Source organism: Leptodactylus fuscus, chromosome 3, assembly GCF_031893055.1.
Source record: "Leptodactylus fuscus isolate aLepFus1 chromosome 3, aLepFus1.hap2, whole genome shotgun sequence".
In the NCBI taxonomy this organism is placed as follows: Eukaryota; Metazoa; Chordata; class Amphibia; order Anura; family Leptodactylidae; genus Leptodactylus; species Leptodactylus fuscus.
In genome coordinates, this window is record NC_134267.1 from 93389042 (window position 1) to 93412319 (window position 23278).

The 23278-nt window shown below is 40.3% G+C and overlaps 1 protein-coding gene across 3 annotated transcripts in view; it reads left to right on the top strand.

Annotated features, from left to right (window-relative positions):
* The window catches only part of NCOA7 (nuclear receptor coactivator 7), a 103271-nt gene that overhangs the window by 68678 nt on the left and 11315 nt on the right, over window positions 1-23278 (top strand). For 2 of the 3 annotated variants that reach the window (XM_075267974.1, XM_075267975.1), the window contains exons 5-10: window positions 2007-2114; window positions 2716-2820; window positions 3606-3731; window positions 3918-4102; window positions 5748-6598; window positions 7725-7893. In XM_075267974.1, coding sequence (XP_075124075.1) covers window positions 2007-2114; window positions 2716-2820; window positions 3606-3731; window positions 3918-4102; window positions 5748-6598; window positions 7725-7893 — 1544 coding nt within the window. The remainder of the gene's footprint in view (window positions 1-2006; window positions 2115-2715; window positions 2821-3605; window positions 3732-3917; window positions 4103-5747; window positions 6599-7724; window positions 7894-23278) is intronic. The other variant, XM_075267976.1, reaches the window with a different exon arrangement.

Here is a 23278-nt window from a genome sequence, read left to right on the forward strand (position 1 = left end):
ACATGTCACTGTACAATGGAGGGGCACACTTTAATAGGATTTGCTACTGTATGTTTTGCTTTTTCAAGCCCAGACTGTTTTCTAAAGATTTTATGCCTGTAAAACATTTGGTCCATGGTATTTTATGTAATCTTTCCATGTTACATCGTCACTGTAAAAGCTGAATGCTTAAGTCTGTTTAAGCTGTTGGTTGACTTCAAATGAACATTCTTCAGTTGTTCCTGGATTTATTCGTGTCAAGGCAGCTTTGTTTCCTTGTTTAGTAGCTGAGGAACGATTTAGCCACTGAAAACTGAATTCTAAGAAGCCATGGCTGCTCGAATTGGCACAGCTCTGCTCGCCAGATATGACTGGAGAAATACGTTATAGTAATTTGCCACAGCCTCAACATAATGTAGAGAGCCATCTGCTTCTGGTTTCATACTGTCCAGCAGCAATCATCCATATTGGCTACCTACATCATATATAGGTGATCTGAAGGCTGAACAAACCCTCTATACAACTTTGTAACTGTCTAACAATAGTAGGTTGGTGTGCCTCTTTAATTGTAGGATTTTTATGCCCCTGTGGTGTGGGAATAGTTACCCCACTCGGGTGAAGAGAATATTTAGTTTTGTTTCAGGCAGACTGATATGACTGGAGAACATTACACACAAGGAGACAACCTTGTGGGCTAAAGTTATCAAATAATGCAGCCAATTTGGTAGATTCAGAACAGTCCTACAAGAGGCAATGGGTCCTTAACCCTTAAGTACTATCTTATACCACTACCATAGACATATCATTATGATAGCCACCATAATAGTTCTTAAGGGTTAATACTTCAGACCTATTGGCTTCAGTCAGTCTAGTACTGTCACAATACCAGCAGTTTAGTGTTATATCAACTGCTCAGTCCCTTTGGGTGACTGCCACTTGGCAGCAATATTCTACTACACCTCTCCTGCAGAGTTATAGACTTCAGTCACCTGTCTCCATGGGACAGTCTTTCATACATTCACCATTTCATGGTGCGCACTCTTGTGACAGGTGGGCTGATATCCTCCATTTAGGACTGACTGCATCTCAAGCTGCAGCTTAACCCCTTCCTGCCACAACCATTTTGGTTTAAATTTCCCTCTGCCTTACAACTTTATTTTCCATTTCCAGAACCATATGAGGGCTTATTTGTTTTTGCAGGCCAAATTGTACTTCATAATGGTACCAGTTAATAATTCATATAATGTCCTGAAAACAAATAAAAAAAAAAAAAAAAAAATTCAAATTGGAGAAAAACTGTTTTACAGGTTTAATTTTTATGGCTTTCACTGTATAGCCAAAATGACATGTTGTCTGTATTTTGTAGGTTGAAAAGATTGAGTCCAAATTTATATTACCCCAGGATCTTGATGCACCCTAAAATGACGCCATCAGGAAAATGGTGCTTCAGTGTGTCCTTACAGCTAACATTAGCCTATGGCAACAAAGATGTAAAGAGATTAGTACAGATTTCAAGGGCAGTATAGAAAAGTAGAGGAAGTTTGTTAACCTGATAGTTTCATCGGTTTCACTTTGAATGTATCATTCTATAGAATTGCCTCTGTATTTTATGGGCCCTGACACACCAATATTAGTCTGGGACACTAGTGCTCTTCAATTTTGGTACATATTCAGCTTTTTAACATTAGGCTTTATATTTTTGTAACCCTGCATGCGACAGAGTTAAAAGCGACAGAGTTAAAAACACCAGAGTAGACTGTTCACACCTTGCTTGTCCTAGATCTGATGCAGTATATTATAATGTACCAATAGATGTTTGAAGCTGCAATAAAAGGGAGCACAGAATTATTATTTATTTATTTTTTTTTTTTTCCACATAATCCTTCATAACAAAGTCCTAAAATACATGGCTTACCATGGTTTTCAAAACCCCTCAAAAATAAGGGGTGTGCCACAGGGACAAAATGTGCTGCATATTACAGCTGATGGTGGATAAAACATGAAAATAACAATATTGTTCTTTCTAGGCATCGAACACTGACACCTTAAACGCTATAGCTCTGAGATTCAATGTCACTCCAAACAAACTTGTGGAACTGAACAAACTCTTTACACATACCATTGTACCGGGACAGGTAAATATTACTTAGTGTTTTTGTGTTTGTTTGTTTTTTCTCTCCATAAAAACCTTTAAGGCCCCATGGGACATGCCACAGCGCTTTAAACAAAGCTTGCGGCGCTTTCCTCCTTGAAGTTTGTTACAATTATATCTATGGGGAAACCGCCAACGTTTCCGTAGGTATAATTAACATGCTGCGATTTCCAAAGCCGCATAGTTTTGGAAATCATGGCTTGTCCACACTGGTTTTTACTGCAAAGTGCGCATGGGATTCACTGAAATCCCATCCATTTTGTACTGTAAAACGCTGCAGTTTTTTCCACGACATTTCTGCCAAGGGCAAATCGTGGCATTTCTGGCCCAAGAGGGCCCAGCCTAAAAAAAAAAATTTCCCTCACCCCAAGGCATTTCAACATGCATTTTTTGGATATAGGCTAGATGTTGTCAAGAATGGGTGTTGTATTGACAAAAAATCAGCAATACTTCAGCAGCTGAGCTACTGATATATGAATTTTCTATTGTCTAAGGGTTACATGTAGTATACATACATGGGATTAAAGTTACCCTGAAAAGTAATATATCATTTTCAGTAACAGAGCTCTCAATTGTTTTGACAGATACTTTATGTTCCAGTCTGTGAACCTTACTCTAGTGTAAAAGATGCAAATTCTGGCATTCTTGCTTCTCCATTGTCGTCTGATGCGGAGTATGACAAACTACCAGTAAGTTTGTATTGTTAGACAAAATGTCATGTACAACGATTAGGCAAAGCAGTGTCCGTTAGGTAGTAGACAGTAGCCCCCAAAATCCCTTTCGCACTACTTGAAATGCTGTAGAACTCCATAGAAGCCGTACATTCTTTATCCGGTAAGTGCCAGCTATTGAAGTCTGCAAAAGCAGGGGGAGCGGTTTAGAGCTGGGCAGCACTTCTATCATGGGTCTCACAGCGGTCAAGTGACCAGTTTCCATGGAAGATATACTGTACCTCTGACAAAATCAAATTTCAAAAGGGAAATAGACACAGATGATCCAGAAAGTTGGCCTAATGTGTGGGGAGTATTTGCCAAACTGCTTTTTAACAGCCGTCCTCAGATGGTTAATAGTATGTGGCCTAAGACCATAGTTCTTAAATAGGTTCTCTTCAAGGTTACCTAGAAACACTACTTTAATGTCCTCTAACACTGCCAGTGTCATACCATCGGTATGTGCCCCCGTTGCAGAGATATTAGTGCTGTTATTGCTGGGCAGTGAGGAAGGCCCCTGTTAAATATATGAACAGTGCAAGACAACACACACACACACACACACACACACACACACACACACACACACACACACACACACACACACACACACACACACACACACACACACACACACACACACACACACACACACACACACACACACACACACACACACACACACACACACACACACACACACACACACTCTCTTTGACCCAACTGGTTTATAAGATTGTTGTCTTCTTGTTTTCTACATAAAGGATGCAGACATGGCAAGAAAAGCCACCAAACCTATAGAAAGAGTCTTGTCGTCTACTTCTGAGGAAGAGGAGCCCGTTGTTGTGAAGTTCTTGAAAATGAACTGTAGATACATCACAGATGGGAAGGTGGGTTCAGTGCAAATAGGTTTATGAACAGTGGTGGCACTTGTCAGTTGCCAGCTTTTTCTCTGATCTATGTGATCAGAGAACTTGTGATCTATGAAAAGACCATGCTCCTATTTTTTTATTTTTTGATTGCCTTTTGGGTTTTGAAATGTGATTCTGAATGTAATATGTCAATTTTGTGTGCAGGGTGTTGTTGGTGGAGTCATGATAGTCACGCCCAACAATGTCATGTTTGATCCCCATAAATCTGATCCACTGGTTATTGAGAATGGCTGTGAAGAATATGGACTTATTTGTCCCATGGAAGAAGTAGTATCTGTTGCCCTTTACAGTGATATTTCCCACATGAAGATTAAAGATGCATTGCCATCGTAAGTTGCAATCATTTACTCAGTAGTATACACAATTTACTATAAGGTAAAGTATCTGATTTTTATTGCTCTTCACCCTTAGGTTTCTCTGTCATTAATGAACAAAACTGTTTTTGATGTCTCTATAAATTTTGTTTTTTTGTCCCCGCCCCCCCCCCCCCCCCTTAGTACAGGACTAAGCATGACCACTAAGTTTAAACTTACATACTTTAAAAATTCCTGACCAGTCTTATTTAAAGGATTGGAGCAACCCATGTAAACGCCCAGGGGAGGTGTGAAACTTAGAGGTGGAAGGGAGGGGGTGAGAGAAAAATCCAATACATGCCTGTCCCCAGCGCTCCATTGTCCATTTAGGCTCCTACTGGTGGCTGGAAAGTAATACCTCACACTCTTTCATCACTGGTTCCTTACTGGTGGCCATTGATTGATCTCGGCAGTCATGTGGAGTCCAGGACTTCCAGCAACAAGACACTAACCTGAGCCTGAACAGACAAACCCTTAACCCCATACTGATTTGGTGTTAAGGGTTGGAAAAGGCCATTATAGTTTTGGACACCTACAGCTTGTGAACCTTATTCTAGTGTAAAAGATGCAAATTCTGGCATTCTTGCTTCTCCATTGTCGTCTGATGCGGAATATGACAAACTACCAGTAAGTTTGTATTGTTAGACAAAATGTCATGTACAACTATTAGGCAAAGCATGGTCAGTTAGTTAGGTAGTAGACAATAGCCCCCAAAATCCCTTTCGCACTGTTATTTGAAATCTGACACAATAGTCCAGGCCAAGAACCATTAATTTTAATGTCTGAGATTTTAGACTTCTTACCTAAACCATAAATGGCCATGAATAGAATTCATTTCGGGAACAGATTAATTGCAGGGAGAGATGCTAATTGGTCAGGCTGTGACAAGATGACATTGTTACTAGAGACAAAATAAAGCTTAGGCAAGGTATTCCTGAGGAGTACTTTGCTCAGAAAGTGGTCTGCTACCCAGTACCCCCACTCATCAGCTGTTGTAGTTGCCAGGTCTACACAGTATATTGTACCCTGGCACAACCTCTACAGTATATGAAGCCATTTTCTTATACCTCAATATACTATGTAGATGCAGCAGCTGATCTGTGGCAGTGCGGAGAATCAAATCTATATTTACTTTGTCAGCCCCTTTATTCAAATGGATTGCTTTTGGCTGGGAAATGAATTGTAATTTGGAAAAGAGATCTAATATTACATTGCATATGACACTGGATATTTACAACTGAAGTCTTTTGTATTATGCTGTTGTGAACTGAACTGTGTGGGGGAAAAAAACTGTTCAAGGCCTCGAGTTTCTTTTGTTGCGTAACAATCAGTTGAAACCCATCACAGTACTTGGTATGAAATGAAGACTTGTTTCTTATATTTGGAAGTTATCACTTAATTTTATTGCCATCAGCCATGTCATTCACTGCACACTTATCATATTATTTTCCTTTTATTATACTTGCATTTATTTAGTCTTTTTGTATAATTTTACACTTCTGTGCCATTTTTTTGTTTTTAAAGTATATTTTAGTTGCACTTCAGTTGTACTTTTTATTTTTAATTTGTTTTTATTTTTATTTCTACCATTCCACACCCATCCGACATTTTCTGTCAACAGCGATATACCCAAGGATCTTTGTCCTCTGTACAGGCCTGGAGAATGGGAAGATCTCTCGTCTGAAAAAGACATCAATCCATTCAGCAAGTTCAAATCCCTCAACAAGGAAAAAAGGCAAAACTTGGTTACTGGTTTAGGTACCATAGAGAAGGAAAAGCTTACAGATGTAGTCACTGAACAAAAGCAAGACACACATGCTGCACCAGATAACTTGTCCAAAGTGCTTTTAACTGATAATACAATCACAGAAGATGCTGAGCTAAAATTATCTGTAATTTTGGATTCTGAAACCAAAAAACCTGGTCATTCACCATCGGAAGACTTTATAGAGTTGGTAGATTCTTTATCACAGCAGAATGCTAACAATATTTCTGAAGACTCAGAAAGACTAGCAGTAGCTCATCTGGTAGATGACTCAAAGACCTCAAACTCTGCTTCTCCTAAGGAGGATCTGAATTGCAATGAGACATTAGAAACAACCTCAGAGACAATGACCACTGACTCACTAGCTAGGATAAATATTAGTGATATGCCTTGTGAAAAAGAAACTATGACCAAAAATGTAGAACTTTCCCTGAGTCCAACTGAAACCAACAAATCTGTTCCCTTGGCTGGTAGTAAAAAACCACAAGACTCCACTTGCATCCTGTTAAAAACGAAGAATGAAGAATCCACCATGGTACCTTTAAATAACGAGAACGTTCCATTACAGTCAGGCACTGCCTCAGAAGAGTCTCCAGATTCACTGTCTCCTTGCTCTCCTGAAGAAAACTGCCAAAAAGAAACCCAAATGGACAGCGAGTCTGAGCTAAAACAGTGGATTCTGAAAAGAATGCAGGGACCAATTGAAGGTAATCTTGAGTTCATGTCTTATGTGCTGCTATTGCAATAACCTTTAAATATGGATTCACTACCATGCCACTGTCATCCTTGTGATGGGCCGTTTGGTTGTGAAAGAGGCTTGGGTAGACTGAAGTGTGTAAGGCTGGGTTCACACTACCGTTAATGCCCATTGGGGTCTTCAGTCATGAAATGACAACAATGGACATTGAACTGTTGCAGAGAATGAACAGACTGATTCTTTGTCAAGTTTACATTAGTCAATGGGAACGGACTTTCTTCCTGTCTTTTTACATTCGTTGTGCATGCAAGACTGTCTTCAATTACAAGGTAAACTAGCATGAAAAGGAACCCTTTGAAGGCAATGGGATTTTTTTTTTTTTTTTCCCCCAGCGCTGAAATTCAGCACCTATTTTCCTCCATGTGAATGGACCCTTAAAGAGGACCTTTCATCAGATTGGACACAGGCAGTTCCATATACTGCTGGAAAGCCGACAGTGCGCTGAATTCAGCGCACTGTCGGCTTTCCCGATCTGTGCCCCGGGTAAAGAGCTATCTGTCCCGGTACCGTAGTGCTTTAGTCAGAAGGGCGTTTGACAGTCAGTCAGGTACGTCCTTCTCCACAGCAGTGCCTATCGCGCTGTACTGTGTGAGCGGGGAAGAACCCCCCTCCCCTCCTGATAATACCCGTCTATGGACGAGCACTGTGAACAGAGGGAGGGGGTGTTCAAGGGAGCATCAGAACAATGGAGAAAAGGGTTATTGTGGTGAGTGGGGTTTTTTTTTTTTTTTTTTTTTTTTCCCCAAATCTATTTGCAGATTTTCCTGTGGACTACTTGCAGGAAAACGAGGCATCGATTGTCTCTAGTTTCATTGACTTTGAGGGAAAGTTTCAGCAGGTACTTGCTTATTTGGAAGCAGACATTGACATGTGGTGGGTTTAAAAAAAACAAAAAAAAACTGTTTTTTTAGAAGACTCAACAGCGTAACACTTGCTGTTAGTGTGTTCTATTGCACATATTTATTTCTGTAAAATCCACAATCTAGTACCATGTTGGATGAAACTTTAGTGTTTCCTATAGTAACTTTACTAAATATAAGCACGATAACTGAATCCATTACCATTGTTTCTCCTAGATATGCTGCCATCTAAAGAAGAAAAGAGCAAAATCCCTCCTATGTTTTTGTGCATCAAAGTTGGTAAACCAATGAGGAAATCCTTTGCCACTCAGACTACAGCAATGGTTCAGCAGTACGCAAGGAAGAGAAAACAGCCTGAATACTGGTTTGCAGTTCCTCAAGAAAGGTGTGTTTGAGTTTTTTTTGAAACTGCAACCCCCCCCCCCCCCCCCCCCCCCCGTTATAATTTCCTATGTACAGTATTAGGGGTAACTATCTGATCGCCAGGGGTTCAAGTGTTTTCTCCCACAGATGCAAAACTTTCACTGTGGGAGGTCCAAACAATTGGCTTCACTACAATAGATCATGGAATTGTAGTGCATTAAATTGGATTGTAATCTAGCCTAGTTTTTCTGATAAAAGAACTGGTCTGAGTTTACAGCATCAAAATCATGTGGTGTTACGTTTATTACATCAGCTGACCCATGAACTGTGCCATGTGAGGTTATCTAGAAGCCATCATTGTACACACAGATGAGAGAATATATATATATATATATATATATATATATATATATATATATATATAATTTTTTTTATTTTTTTTATTTTTTTTTGTGCAGTGGCCCCATAAGAATTGTCCAGTTTTGCACTGGTATATTTTGTATATTGTTTGTGTGTGTGTCCATAAGCTTTACTCCAGGTTTCCATAACAACCTGCGATCGGTTGTTATGGAGTCCTGGAGTAAAGCTGTGTGTACGTGACCTTGTGTAACAGTGTCATCCACAGTGCCCTACCCTTTTAAAGCTGACATAAAGCAGTGAAGAAAAATGGCTGGGTTGCTATGGAAACCTGGAGTAAAACTATAATATGTGGTACTCTGTGCAGACTCGCATATCTAATCCTCCGGGACATGGAATTGTGTGTAAATGCACATATCTAATCCTGCGGCATGTGTAACTGTGTGCATTGGCACGTATCCAATCCTCCAGCGTGTGGTATTGTGTGCAGTGGCGCATAGCTAATCCTGTGGTGTGTGCAGATGTGCATATCTAATCCTCCAGCGTGTGGTACTGTGTTCAGACGTACATATCTAATCCTCCGGCCGGCATGTGATACTGTGTGAAGATGCATGCATCTAATCCTCTGTGTGTGATACTGTGTGCTGACTTGTGTATTTAATCCTCTAGCGTGTGGTACTTTGTGCAGAGGTGTGTATCTAATCCTTTGACATGTGAAACTGTATGCAGACGCACATGTCTAATCTTCCAGCATGTGGTACTGTGTGCAGACGCGTGTTTGTAACACTCCCTTTGTGGTATTGCGTGCAAACGTGCATATCTAATACTCCGCTGTGTGGTGGCCCGTATCTAATCCTGCGGCATGTGGAACTGTGTGCAGACATGTGTATCTAATCTTCTGGCATGTGGAACTGTGCAGACGCACGTATCTAATCTTTCGGCGTGTGGTATTTTGTGCACATATGCCTATCTAATTCTCTGATATGTGATACTGTGTGTTCACCTGTGTATCTAATCCTCTGATGCGTGTAGCTCTGCTCGGATATAAGTGTTGGATTGTACATGTGGAGTGACAATTTGTATTGCAGTTGCAATATGAGTGAAAGACTTGCAGGTTTGTTTTGGCTAATGGGGGGGGGGGGGGGGGGGGGAGGGTTTTGGGAAAGCTGTATCTCCGGAACGGTACGTCCTAGTGATTTGAGTTCTCGTCTTAAACCTTCCCTGACACCTGAAGTATCTGTGTGCCAAATTTGGTGAAGATCGGTCCAGTCGTTTGGTTGTGCATAAAGAACACAGACAAATTCATTTTTATAATAGATATATATAAGATTATGATTTGGAGAAATGGCATGCAATCCCTCTCCCAGAGAACAGGAGCTGGCAATGAGCTACATATAAAACCTTATGATGGTGTATTGCATTTTTGTCCTGTTATCTATGCCTCAAGCATTACAGTTGTGCCTAAATCTGTCTTTAAATGAGACTGCTACATGGATTGCCACTATTCCTGGACAGCCTCTTTAATCCCTTCCTGACATCCACCAAAATGGTACAATCTATGTCTATTTAAATATGGTGGCTGCCATAGCGCCAGGTCTCTGCTGTATAATACAGTAGAGACCCGGCACTAATGCCCATGATCAGTGCCCACATTAAGACCTCGGCACCTCAGTCAAAGCTTACCGGGGTGCCATTTTTGCCATGGATTGCTTGCACCCAGAGTGAGAGCCAGTGCCAGCATCCCTATTGAAGGCTCCCAAGCTTGTCTGACATTCATTTGTATGACAGATTAATTTATTCAGCCTGACATGCACTGCAAAATATTGTCATTTGTATTAGCATTGCAATGTATAGTATTAGTGATCAGACACCTCGTGGGTCTAACAAATGGTATTATAGAAAAATTCAAACCTTCCACTCTGCGTAGAGTACAGACAGTAAAAATTACTGTGAAACACATACAAATTAGGTATCCCTGTGTCCAAAAAATGGATGGTCTACATGCTGTATGGGGAAACTCCGTAGCAGGGGGGAAAAAATTAATCAAAAGCCGAACTGCCATTGTTTCGTCGTATAACTGAAAAGTACACCTGACTCTGCAAAACACTCCCTATCCATTTCCCTACATGGAAACATAAGTTACAGGTGTCATATTATGGCAACTTGGGGAGGGGAAGCGGGCAATTTTTTTTTTTTGCCAATGGTTTTGGATTTATGTAAAACTTTTTTTTTTTTTTGTAAGGGTTTGATGCAAATCAAACCATATAAATTTGGTATCCTCAGAACCATACCAAAACCTAGAATACAGATGACGTGTCATTTAGCTGCAGAGTGAATGCTGTAAAAACGAAGCCTAGAAGTCCCACAAATGCACTTTTTCTTCATATCCACCCCATTCTGTCCCCCCCTCCCCCCCCCCCCCCCCCCAAGTACATTGTACAGAATAATTGTTTGCAGGACATTTTTCTTAATGATGCTACCATTAAGACCTCAATGGCTCAGTGGAAAATAAGTTATGAAGTTTGGAGTGGAGGGGAAAGTTGGAAACTAAAATTTAAGAATTCCTCTGGCAGAGGAAGGTGTTAAAAAGTTGTAAAGTCCTAAAGTTTTATTTTTGCTTACATTGATAGTGAGTATACTCTAAACTTTTACAGAACTGTGACACTGATAAAGGATATAACTTGGATCATTAGAAATAATAAATAAAAAATCTTGTTTACAAAGCTTCTTCACTTTCCTGGAATTTAAAGGTGTTTTTTCATCTTGCGAAATATGCTGTCGCTCTGTAGCCTCCATATGCTTGTTTGTGCCTTTAACTTTCACAATATTTTTTTTTTTCTTAGTAACGTCTTACTGTTTATTGCAGCATGTTGCAAGTCCGTTACTCAATGTTTATAAATGATCTGTGGCACAAAAATTTCATAAATTAAAATACCATCTAGAGACCTTCTACCCCCTACTCTAGTAGGAAACTATTTAAAGGGGCTCTCATTGGGAAAAGTTATTTAACTAAGCACATACTTGCACAGCCTTTAGAAAGGCTAATCCACACGTACATTTTGTATGTAAATTGCCTCAGTAGTTTTTGACTTTTTTTTTTTTTTTTTCATATGCTAATTAGCCTCCTCAGTGCACCCGGAAGTGTCTGAGCACAGACTATTCTTTGTATGAGAGCAGAGAGATGACTCATCAGCACAGCAGCCTCTCTGCTCTCACACACAATAGCAGAGGGTGCACACAGACACTTCTAGAGTGCATAGTGGAGGCTAATTAGCATATGAAAAAAAAAATGGTCAGTCAAAAACTACTGAGGCGATTTACATACAAAAGGTATTTGTAGAATAGCCTTTCTAACGGCTGTGCAAGGATGTGCTTATCTAAAAATGACTTTTCCCAATGATAGAGCCCCTTTCACTGCCAAGGGCCTCTGGAAATTTTGCACCTCCAGTAGCCAGAGCAATTTTCAGTTTTGATACTTCTGAATAAAACACATATTTCTGAATTAAATATTTGTCAAAGACCCCCATACCAATATATTGAAAGCCGAGAACCAGGGGAATATAGCTTGAACAGTTCTATCTTGGAATGCTACATTATACTTGAGTTGGTTTAAAGTCTAAGGCAGGGGAGGGCAATTTTCCCATGGGGCCACATGAGAAATTATAACGGTTCTAGAGGGCCATGCGCATCATGGCAAATTTAGCTCCCCACTTCTCCGCTGACTCTGCCCATTCTCAATAATTTTTCCATGTGCCCCACAAAGTAAAATCCTCCTACAGTCACCCTAACATTATACCTTCCCCCCCACACACACATTATAACGTTTCCCTCAAAATGTCCCACAGTATTAAGTCCCTCTCCTGGTGCCCCAGTATAAACTAGCAGACACTAGAGGGGACATTAAACTGGGGCAGCTGGAGGGGGACACTAAACTGGGGGCAACTAGAGGCAGACATGTCCCCCTCAGCTACTCCCCATGGTTTAATATCCTCCTCCAGCTGCTCAGTTTAATGTTACCCTCCATCTGCCCCCTAGTTTAATGTCCCCCCCCCCCCCCCACATGTGCATTCAGTTTAACTGCCCCCTCTTGCTCACACATGCTGTCTCTTCTCTATCATCCAGCAGCCTCCATTGCCGGCAGCTTGCAGCAAGCACACAGTCCCGTGTGGCTCCGCCCACTAACGAGTCATAGCCTATCCTGGTGAGAGGCTATGATGACATCATCACAGGTCCTTGAAAAACCTTCCACTAGCTATGCGGGCCGGACAGAAGCAGTCAGAGGGCCGGATGTGGCCCGCGTGCCGCACATTGCCCAGGTCTGGTCTAAGGTGTCTTTAATTCATCAATACTAAATATGTGACTAAACTCCCTTTAAGACCCTAAAAAAAAGTGCACCTCTAAATCTTGGGTATTTTTATTTTTTATTTTTTTTGCCTTAAATGTGAAAAAATATAGCAGCATGAATAAAACATGCCATAGCATTAGAATCAATGACTAAACCCCATAAACCTATATATTTCCAAACAGCAGACACCCTTGCGATCATAAAAATACCTTCTAGCTTATTATACTCACAGCCACCTTCATGCAACTTTTTATCAAACCTTTATTTTTTGCAAAAAATTCCACAAGTTCAGCTTTGAGACTAAATCTCTGACAGTTTGAACTATATTCATCTAATACTTCCTAAAACTTAGACAAGGGTGTGAGGCGTTTATACATACCACATGTGTATACACCCAGACACTATGTTCTCAATACTGCAAAAATCACAAACACCCAAAATCTGCTTCATCTTCAAATCTGAAAGTAGTAGTGACATGGATAAAACATTCCACACACCAGAAACAATGACTTAACTGCCAAAAACTATATATTTCCAAACCGCAGACATCCTGGTGATCATAAAAACACCATCCAATTTATTATACTCACAGCCACCTTCATGCAACTTTGATATATATATATATATATATATATATATATATATATATATATATATATTTAATATTTATTTTTTTTAATTTTTTTTTTTGCAATAGTGATATAAAAAGTTCACGTTTGGGCATCAGATGTCTTGTAGCATCAGTTTTGTCACATCACATGCTTTAAACTCATTTGCCCCAAATACTACTGCTGTTATGGCGCTATCATGGATGACAGTGTTACTAGCAAATGAATGTTGCAAGGCCACGATTTACTACACCACACTGTGCATTAGAAATTTGACACCTTGTGGTACAATTTAAATCGGCCTCAATACAAAGACCAGGCTCACTAGGACAATCGGGGCAGTAAAAGCGACTGTCTTTTCTCTTCCCTGTTTTAGCACAAACTCTACAACGTTTCTGTGCATTGAGTTTACCAAGAGTAGACTGTATTTTGCTTGCAAAATGCCTACCAGTAAGCCTGTGTGTAATGTCATTTTAAGTGGCTAGCTCTACTTCCTGCTCTGTAGTCACCAGAGCTGTAATAAGTTTGGCTTGATATTTTAAAAAGGACATTTTGTCTGTCTGAAGATCTCTATACAACATGGGAATTCAAAACCGCAACTTTCTTATACCAGGCTAAACTTTTACGGGTGGCATCATAGTAATATATATTTGGTCTGATTTGTCTACGTCACTCATATATTTACTATAGTCTTGGATCTATACAGGCTAGACAATGGGTTCCCCATGGTCAGCTTTCTGCACCGAAATGGTGGACTCATCGTGTATTGTGGACAACATTAAGACATTTCTTTTGTCAAAATATGTAAAGGCCTAGAGTTCTCCACTTCTTAGGGCAAACGATTCTCCAAGATTAAGTTTTTTGGATAGAGGGTTTCTTCACAATGCCCATAGCTAAATCTAAACCCCCAAATTTTTTTGAGCTCTACTAAATTTGTGGGATACCATTGTTGAGCTCTAGATTGGGGGGGCATGAATGCCTGCAGCAATAAACTGCTCAGCATATAGATTAGTTTGTTCAACCATATTCTGCAAAATGTCCTGTTACAAATAAATGAAGAGAAAATCAATAACCTGGAAATTGAGTATTAATATTACCACCAGTTGTTGCAGTGAATGGTGGAATATTGGGAGTATAAAAATTAGGAGCTGTCCAACTTAATTCTTCACTGCGGACTGAAGGATTAGTATCACTATGGCACCATTACTTCTGTCTCTTGCTCTGCTATAGCTGAAGATGTAACATGAAGACTTGCCCCAATGTGACGTCTCTTATCTGGTGTCTCATCAGTAGATGGTTCACTTTCTGAATCTGAGGGCAAATTCTCAGAATCAGACCATCACTAAGTTCACTGCTTGATTCGCCCATAAATTCATAGGCCTCATTGACTGAAAACCACTTAGTCATTTCTGTAACATATGAGTGGTAATATTGATTTACCAAGAAGTCAATACCAATATAAAGAAAACTGTCAAAGCTGATTTCTTTGCGCACTAAGCAATACTAACTTAACAGTATATAATTGCTTAAATTTAAAGAAGAATCCCTTAATTTGAAGTTATAGGAAATGGGGGGCTTTGGATAATAAGAGTGGGGTCAGTATATAAGGGACAGGGGTAAGGTGCTAAGAAATTAAAGGGGTATGTACGTGTATAAATTTTATTCTGTTAGTGAATGTGGTGGAAGTGCTTAGTGATACTCAGGTTTGAAGATGATCTGCAATCCTCAGAAATGGTCCGCAATCCTGAAGCATCCAACAAGTCAACTGCTGCTAATGCTGCTGCTTTAGGTGGTATGCTTCAGGATTGGGAAAAGAGGATTTTCAACTTATTGGGAGGGGGCTGTCAGACATGCTGATCTCTGGGTTAATGCAAATTTGGGGTGGACCACTCTCCATCTCAAATGCATCTAAGCAGTAAGTTCTGCCCCTTACCATATGGGATGGTGACTGGATTAACAAAAGTTCATCCTTTGACCACCCCTTATAGTAAGTAATAAAATAAGTAAATTTAACCCCTTAACGCTAAATCACGTACATTGTACGTCAGGGAATGTGGTTAGTTCCCGCATTCCCACGTACCTGTACGTGATGGAGATCGCACGGGCTCAGAAGCAGAGCATGTGCGAGCTCCATGGGAGGCCGGCTGTATCTGACAGCCAGGCTTCCCCTGTAGCAGCAGGGACGGTGATTGCACCGACCCCCACTGTTTAACCCTTAAGGTGCCATGATCCATAGTGATCATGGCACCCTAGGGGTTTGGCCGGCTATAAAGCATGCTGCCGGCTGCTTAAGGAGTCTGTGTGCTGTAATTTACAGCTACACGCTGCTCCTTAATCCCTCCCCCCATCGGAGCGAGCTCCGATGGGGGGAGGGTTAACCCCTTGGATGCCAGGACGAGAGGAAGCTAGTCTATGCATCTGCATAGCTAGCTTCCTCTATAGACTTGCAATACACGTGTATTGCAAGTCTATAGTTAGTATAGAACCAGCGATCCTCTCTGATCACTGGTTCTAGTGTGCTTGCAGCACAAATAAAAAAATGTAAAGGTTTTTTAAAAAAAATAGTGTAAAACAAAAAACTGTTACATTTCTTGTAAATCTGGAAAATTGCTGTTACACTTGTAAGCCTTGTAACGTCCAAAATAAATTAAAATACAATCAAAAGATGATGCAGAGATATGGGAGATAGTTATACCACCAAAATACAGGAATAAATATCTGCCTGAAAAGCAAAGAATTTCACATTTTGAAAATTGCAATTTTTTTTCCAAATTTCCATCAAATTTCCTATTTTTTTTTTTTTAATAAGTAAATACAAAAATATTGATTAGGGTTTACCACTAACATGAAGTATAATGTGTTACGAGAAAACATTCTCAAAATCACTTGTGTTAAGTTAAAGCGTCTCAAAGTTATTGCCATTTAAAGTGACGCATGTCAATTTTGAAAAAATAGGCCTGGTCCTTAACATACTTTTGGGCTGTGTCCTTAAGGGGTTAAAAAATGCCAGAATAGAACTGATTGGGCTATTTCAATATGCAAAAAAAAAAGCTCCAAGCAAACTACAAGTGTGCTATATATATAATACTAGCTGGTACCCGCGACCTTCGTCTGCGGTGATTGTAGAAGTGGGTATATACAGGTGTGGGTAAGGTTTTCGTAGTGTGTATAAGGTATGGGATATGAAATGTAACTTTGTATCTTGTTTTTTCTATAATTCAGAGAGTACGTGAGACTTTTGTGTTGAAGGTAATTTGTATTTGAGCTGCTATATATACGGTGTTGTGAGAAACTTTACATAGTGACTTTGGGATAGAAGTATTTGAAGTTAACCCTTTCCCGCCGATGGCATTTTTTGACTCCCCTCCTTCTAAACCCCATAACTTTTTTGTTTGCTCTTAGAGCAATAGGAGGTCTTAATTTTTCCTGGGACAAATTTTTCTTCAGATGTCACCATTAAAGGGATTCTACCACTAAAACACTTTTTTTTCTAGTTACCACGTCGGAATAGCCTTTAAAAAGGCTATTCGTCTCTTACCTGTGGAAGTGCTCTCCGCCGCGCCGTTCGTTCAAAATACCGGTTTGTACCGGTATGCTAATGAGTTCTCTCGCAGCGATGGGGGCGTCCCCATTGCAGCTCGAAAACTCACCACAGCGCCGCCTCTCCGGTGTCCTCCCCTTGCCTCTTCAGCGTCTGTCGGACGCCTGCGCAGTATGCTCTCTGTTCGGCGAAGATTGCCGAATGTACTGCGCATGCGCGAAAGTGCGGTGCCCGCACTATGGCTGGGACCGCTATTTCGCGCATGCGCAGTACGTTCGGCAATCTTCGTCGAACAGGGCGTACTGCGCAGGCGTCCGACAGTACGCTGAAGAAGCAAGGGGAGGACACCGGAGAGGCGGCGCTGCGGTGAGTTTTCGAGCTGCAATGGGGACGCCCCCATCACTGCTCCTGCGATGGGGACGCCCCCATCGCTGCGAGAGAACGCATTAGCATACCGGTACAAACCGGTATTTTGAACGAACGGCGCGGCGGAGAGCACTTCCACAGGTAAGAGACGAATAGCCTTTTTAAAGGATATTCCGACGTGGTAACTAGAATAAAAGTGTGTTAGTGGTAGAATCCCTTTAATTATTCTATATAATGTACTGGGAAGCAGGGAAAAAATTCAAAATTGGGTGGATTTGAAGAAAAAATGCATTTCTGCGACTTTCTTATGGGCTTTGGTTTTACGGTGTTCACTGTGCAACCAAAATGACATGTCCCCTGTATTCTGTGTTTTGTTACGATTCCGGGGATACCAAATTTATATGGTTTTATTTACATTTTGACCCCTTAAAAAAAATCCAAAACTGTGTTAAAAAATTATTTTTTGAAAAGTCGCCATATTCCGACAGCCATAACTTTTTTTTATACGTGCGTGTACGGGGATGTATAGGGCGTCTTTTTTTTGCGGGACCGGATGTACTTTGTAGTTCTACCATTTTCGGGAAATGTTATTGCTTTGATCACTTTTTATTAAAATTTTTATCAGAATCAAAACAGTGAAAAAATGGCGGTTTGGCACTTTTGACCATTTTTCCCGCTACAGCGTTTACCGAACAGGAAAAATATTTGTATAGCTTTGTAAAGCGGGCAATTTCGGACGCAGGGATACCTAACATGTATGTGTTTTCACAGTTTTTTAACTACGTTTATATGTGTTCTAGGGAAAAGGGGTGATTTGAATGTTTAATCCTTTTTATATTTTTTTTACTTTTTTAGACTTTTTTTTTTTTTTTGCATTTATTAGACCTCCTAGGGGTATTGACATGGGTGGGCGGTGTCAGGAATTGTCAGAGCGGTGGGGGTCTGCAAACATGGCTGCTCCAGAGCGTTAAAGAGCGCCTCCTGGAGTATCGTTAAGGTGAGGGGCAAAGTGGTAAAGTATATGTGATTGTGTGGGGTTAGGGGCGAGGCTGTAGAGGGCAATATGAATTTTGTGGCTTGCTATTGTCCAAAGTGTGTGAGATTGCAGAGATGGTGGTGTGAGTTTGGGTTTTGTGGGGGTCCTGGCACAAACGTATGTGTGCTATTGTGACGAAAAGTAGCCTATTGTTTAATCGGGTATATTAACTATGTTTGTGGAAAATTTCAGCCAAATCGGTGGAGCGGGTTTTCCGTGATTGAGGAACAAACATCCGAACATGCAAACCCACAAACTCACAAACTTTCACATTTATAATATTAATAGGATATATTATATAATATATAATTTATATAACACCCCTCCTGTGGTCATGGACAGGGTATACAGGGACATGACTTTCTCTGCTCAATACTATAATGCAGGGAGCTCCCAATACACTGGGTGCCCCCTGCACTTATGTTACCCTTGCTGTTTCTCTGATACAGTCACACAGGGAGCTGTCACATGACTAGACAGCTCCCTGTGTGTATGCTGTCTCCACCACTGCTTTCTAGGCTCCGCACTTTAGACAGGTAAGGACAGTTTCTATGCAGATTGGAACCTATTGGTCACCAGATCGTTACCTTATTCTGAAGCTCAGACATATTTAGCTTCCAAATGAGATGAAAATGCTGACGCTAGTACAGCTGTCTTTAGTCGACAGCTATGATCAGCAACCCCTTGGACAGCTGATCACTGGCTTATAGCCCAAATGAGATGAAAATTGTGACATTAGTCACAATTTTCATCTCACAGTAGTACTTTGTACGAGCACTGCCCGTTCTTCAGCACTACAGACAAGGGAGGGAGCAGTACTGCAGTCTCTTATGTGATAGCTGCGATCCACGACCTTTTGGTCAGCTGATCGCTGGCTTATTTTTTTAGGCCATGTTCCTAGCTTTCAAATGAGATGACAATTGTGATGCTGCTTGCAATGTTCATCTCACTGTAAAGTGTGTCGTATATGCAAATAATGCTTGGGGATCACAGGGGGCATAGAGCACAACTTCATCAGAGCTCACGTCTCCTCCTGTGCTGTTCCTACACACCCCTTAGAATTCATGGTGCTCCTCTCCCACCCCCACCCCCCGACACTGCCTTCAGCGGGATCAAAATCTTGTAATGTGCATTTCATGAATTGGTAACTTTTAGTTATGTTTTGTATAACTCACAGGGACTTTAAGATTTGTTTTTCATCACACTTTGTCCTAAGTGGAAACTGCTTCAATTTTTATGGTAATCTTTGGAATGTGTGTTTAGGCCTAAGGGTGAAGTAATAAAATTTGGGCTTAATATGGTTATGAAAGTCAGGTGACATATTTTTGTCAAAGTATATATTGTGGTGACCTGAAAATTGTCAAATTACATTTTCTTTTACTGCCCACCCTTTTTGTAAAGGTGAAGAGCTACGGTACTGGCACCGATAGCTCTTCACCGGGGGCACAGAATGGGAAAGCCGACAGTGTGCTGAATTCCATGCACTGTTGGCTTTCTAGCGGTGCATTACACTGCATGTGCCCCAGGTGGTGAAAAGTCCTCTTTAAGCAATATACTGAAATAAGATAACTAGACACTGTGCACTGAGATGGAAACTTGTCTGAGATAAATTTGACAAAGGCAGCAGAGATATTGGCATGTTGAACAGCTGCCATGTTGAGGCTGGCACAACTGTAAAACTGGCACACTTAAGCCACTGACAAGCTGCTGAATAGACTAATATAATAGAAATCTCATCTTTTAATAATTAAAAGGACTGAGGATTAACAAGTAGTAGAACACTTAGTCATTGGAGGAATAAGGAAACTAATGTCATTGTCGTGTCCTAGGTCTGCAGTTAGAGCTTTAGAACAACTTTATTTTATAGTTTACATTATTTAGATTTAAATAAGTGAAACTTCGCAGCTAACTTTGAAATTTCCTTTTACAATAAGCTTGATACTGTGGTAACATAGCTTGCTTTTTTTTTTTATAATGCTAAAGAAAAACTATGCAGTAGCATAACTAAATTATTTCTACAATATTTTTGACTGCCTTGTTGACAAATTGGTTGAAACAATTTTGTCTCGTTAAAGCGAGTCATTCTATTCTGTTGCTTAGCTATTACCATCCATTGTTGTCATGGCTTCCCCCCCCCTCCCCTCATGTGATGAATGAAAGCAAAGGCAATTAAATAATGGTAGTGTGAACACTTAATGATCCATCATAAAATCAGTGCAACATACTAAAAAGTCTCGTAGAATGAAAAATGTAGATGGAGCACCTTTCAGTTGTCTTTGTAGTTACTGACTTACTCTTCCTTTGCCCAGGGGGCAAGGATGGGAGTGGTTACTGGTGTGGCTGTGCCCCAGAAAGTGAAGGCCACGCCCCCTGTGCTCATTGTACTAAACTGCTTTTTACACGCGTCCCAGTGGCATATTAACATTTCAAAGGCATAGTTATGCTGAGTTCACACAGGGTTTTTTTGGTCAGGAATCCGCCTCAAAATTCGCCTCCCAATAGAGTTCTATTGGGAGCCTTTTTTTGGAGGCTCATTGTGAAACAAATTCCTGACCAAAAATCTCTGAACTCAGCCTTAGACTTTGCTATTAAAGGGGCTCTATCAGCAAAATTTTGCTGTATGAGCCCCACATGTGTGAATAGCCTTTAAAAAGGCCATTCAGGCACCGCTAATCTTATTTTAAACCCAGCTTCTGTTTTAAAATAAAACTATAAAAACATATATGTAAATTATACCTGAACGTGGGCGGTCGTGCACGATCCGACGTCATCTTCTGGCACACCTACCTCTTTCTTCTTGCAGCGACGCCCTCTGGTTCCGGCTCTTCCACGGCTTCATCCTCGTCGTCTTCTGGCTGGAAGAAGACTAGGATGAATCCGCAGAAGAGCTAGGACCAGAGGGCGTCGCTGCAAGAAGAAAGAGGTAGGTGTGCCAGAAGATGTCGGATCGTGCACGACCGCCCACGTTCAGGTATGATTTACATATGTTTTTATAGTTTTAAAACTGGACGGGGGTTTAAAATAAGATTAGCGGTGACTGAATAGCCTTTTTAAAGGCTATTCACGCATATGTGGGGCTCGTACAACAAAATTTTGCTGATAGAGCCCCTTTAAGGTCATGTATAGCAGTGGCACGGGAAGTGATGCTCCCTTCTTAAAAAAAAAAAAAAAAAAAAAAAAAAAAAACCCATGGGTGTTAAAGGTCTGTAGTGACCTAGAAATAAAGGAAAATTCCAACCACCAGTCCAGTTTCAAGTAACTGTATAGAAAAGTGCCTGGAAAGGTTTCTATAATTAACTACCGGTAAACATCAAGGACTTTAACCGTGTGGTTTTTTTTGTTTGTTTTTTTTTTACGCTAGCAGAATTTCCGTTTGACCTACTTTCCTTATAACTTAATATCTGCAGTTTAGGCAGAAGCAATATTTTGGCTTTAGTTAAAACTATAAAAACTAATAATTAACTTTGATCAGATCCCTGACTGTATAAGTAGTTGTGCTGCTCCTAAAATCAGTTTGCAGGATTTAAGCTGGGATTGCCTGCTCTAACATGGGTGTATCCTACAGCATTAAAGAGTGAGTAACCTACATATGGGCAGTAGTTATTTTATAATTCTTTAGGCTGAAGCCCCACATTGTGGAAACGCAGCTTCTTTTGTTGCAGGTTTTGCTGTGTTCTTTTTTTTTTTTCTTTTTTAGACAAATTTTGGAGCTGTGTAAAACATCATAACAAAGCACCCTTTCCACCAAGATCCTCCATGTTGTTGTGTGCTGGAAAATGTCTACAAGGGTTTTCAAACAAGTAGGGACTGTGCTGATGTAGCAGTGTTTCACTTGACACCAATTCATTGCAGCATAATAACTTTAATTATCCGGGTGTATATCGATTGCTATGGCCTCTTCAATTTTTCCTGATCGCCACTAAGTGTATGATGGGTGCCTTTTAAATATGGCACCCATGTCAGGAGCAGAGTAGGCACTGTAGCACTTCTGCCATTCACATGTCTGAGCATTGTACAGTCCTGTGCAAGGCAAGTGGCTGTGCTTAGCTACCCTGTTTCTGTAACAAAATACTAAGTGAGCCTGACAGGGAGTTCATGCAGATGTGTCATAAATGTTGTTGTGGTACACTCCTCTAAATCATTAGGACTGTCAGCTGTCAATCACTGATGGGAGTAATTGAGTCCAGTGATCTGTATGTACAGTCAGTCCAGTGGGTGGTCCAATTAATCCTTCCAAGCATAGAAATGACAAGTTCTACTTAACCCTTTCCTACAATACTATATAGCTGCTCAGCTCCTCTGCTCCATGACATGCTGTCTGTAGAGTTCAGTGATTTTCATGGTGACTGTTTCAAGAAAAACATTTTTAAATTTCTAGACTATTGAATGAAACATTTTTGCTAATGTGAAAAATTTAAAAAAAAGTTGTAGTGTTAAAGATTAAACAATGTAGCGGTGAATCTGTCTTGATCAGTTGCAAGTGGATACGACCTAGAATCGGCCATGATTTCTTTATTGTGGCCAAGTTGTCTTCTCATACATGTAGTGTCCTTGCCTGATATCTTGGTCACAGTAAGGAAAAAGAAAATCATGGCCGGGTTTGACAAGTCTTTCTGTAAAATGAAGAAACGTTTTAGGTCAATTGTTTACAACATTAAATATGGTTTTGTGGGAATGCACTTTGAACCTTTGCCACAACTATGACTGCACTCTATGCAAAAGAATATGGGCCTGAGCAAGTGACTCATATTACTGTATATACACCTTGTAGTGAAGTTATCTTCAGTTATAAGATTGTGCACATAGGTGGTCTTATATTAACTGGAACTTTGCCAGAAAGTCTACATATAGTTTAGTAAGGCCTGACAACAAATGTAAGATGTTTATTTGAAATATATGTAGAAAGATAGTGGTGTGTTTGTTTTTTGTTTTTTTTGGAATCAAAATTCACATTCCTTATATAATTTCACTGTTAGATCAAAAGGTGTGTTTTTTGTTTTTCCTCCACAAACCTGTTTTTCATAAAAGTGATCTTGAAGTTTTGGAAGTTTTAGTGTGTGTATGTGTCCTTTTAAACAAAATAAAAAAAAAATTGAGTGGCAAAGGGGATTTACATTTTATTCTAATTATATTTTTCACAAACAATGATGATTG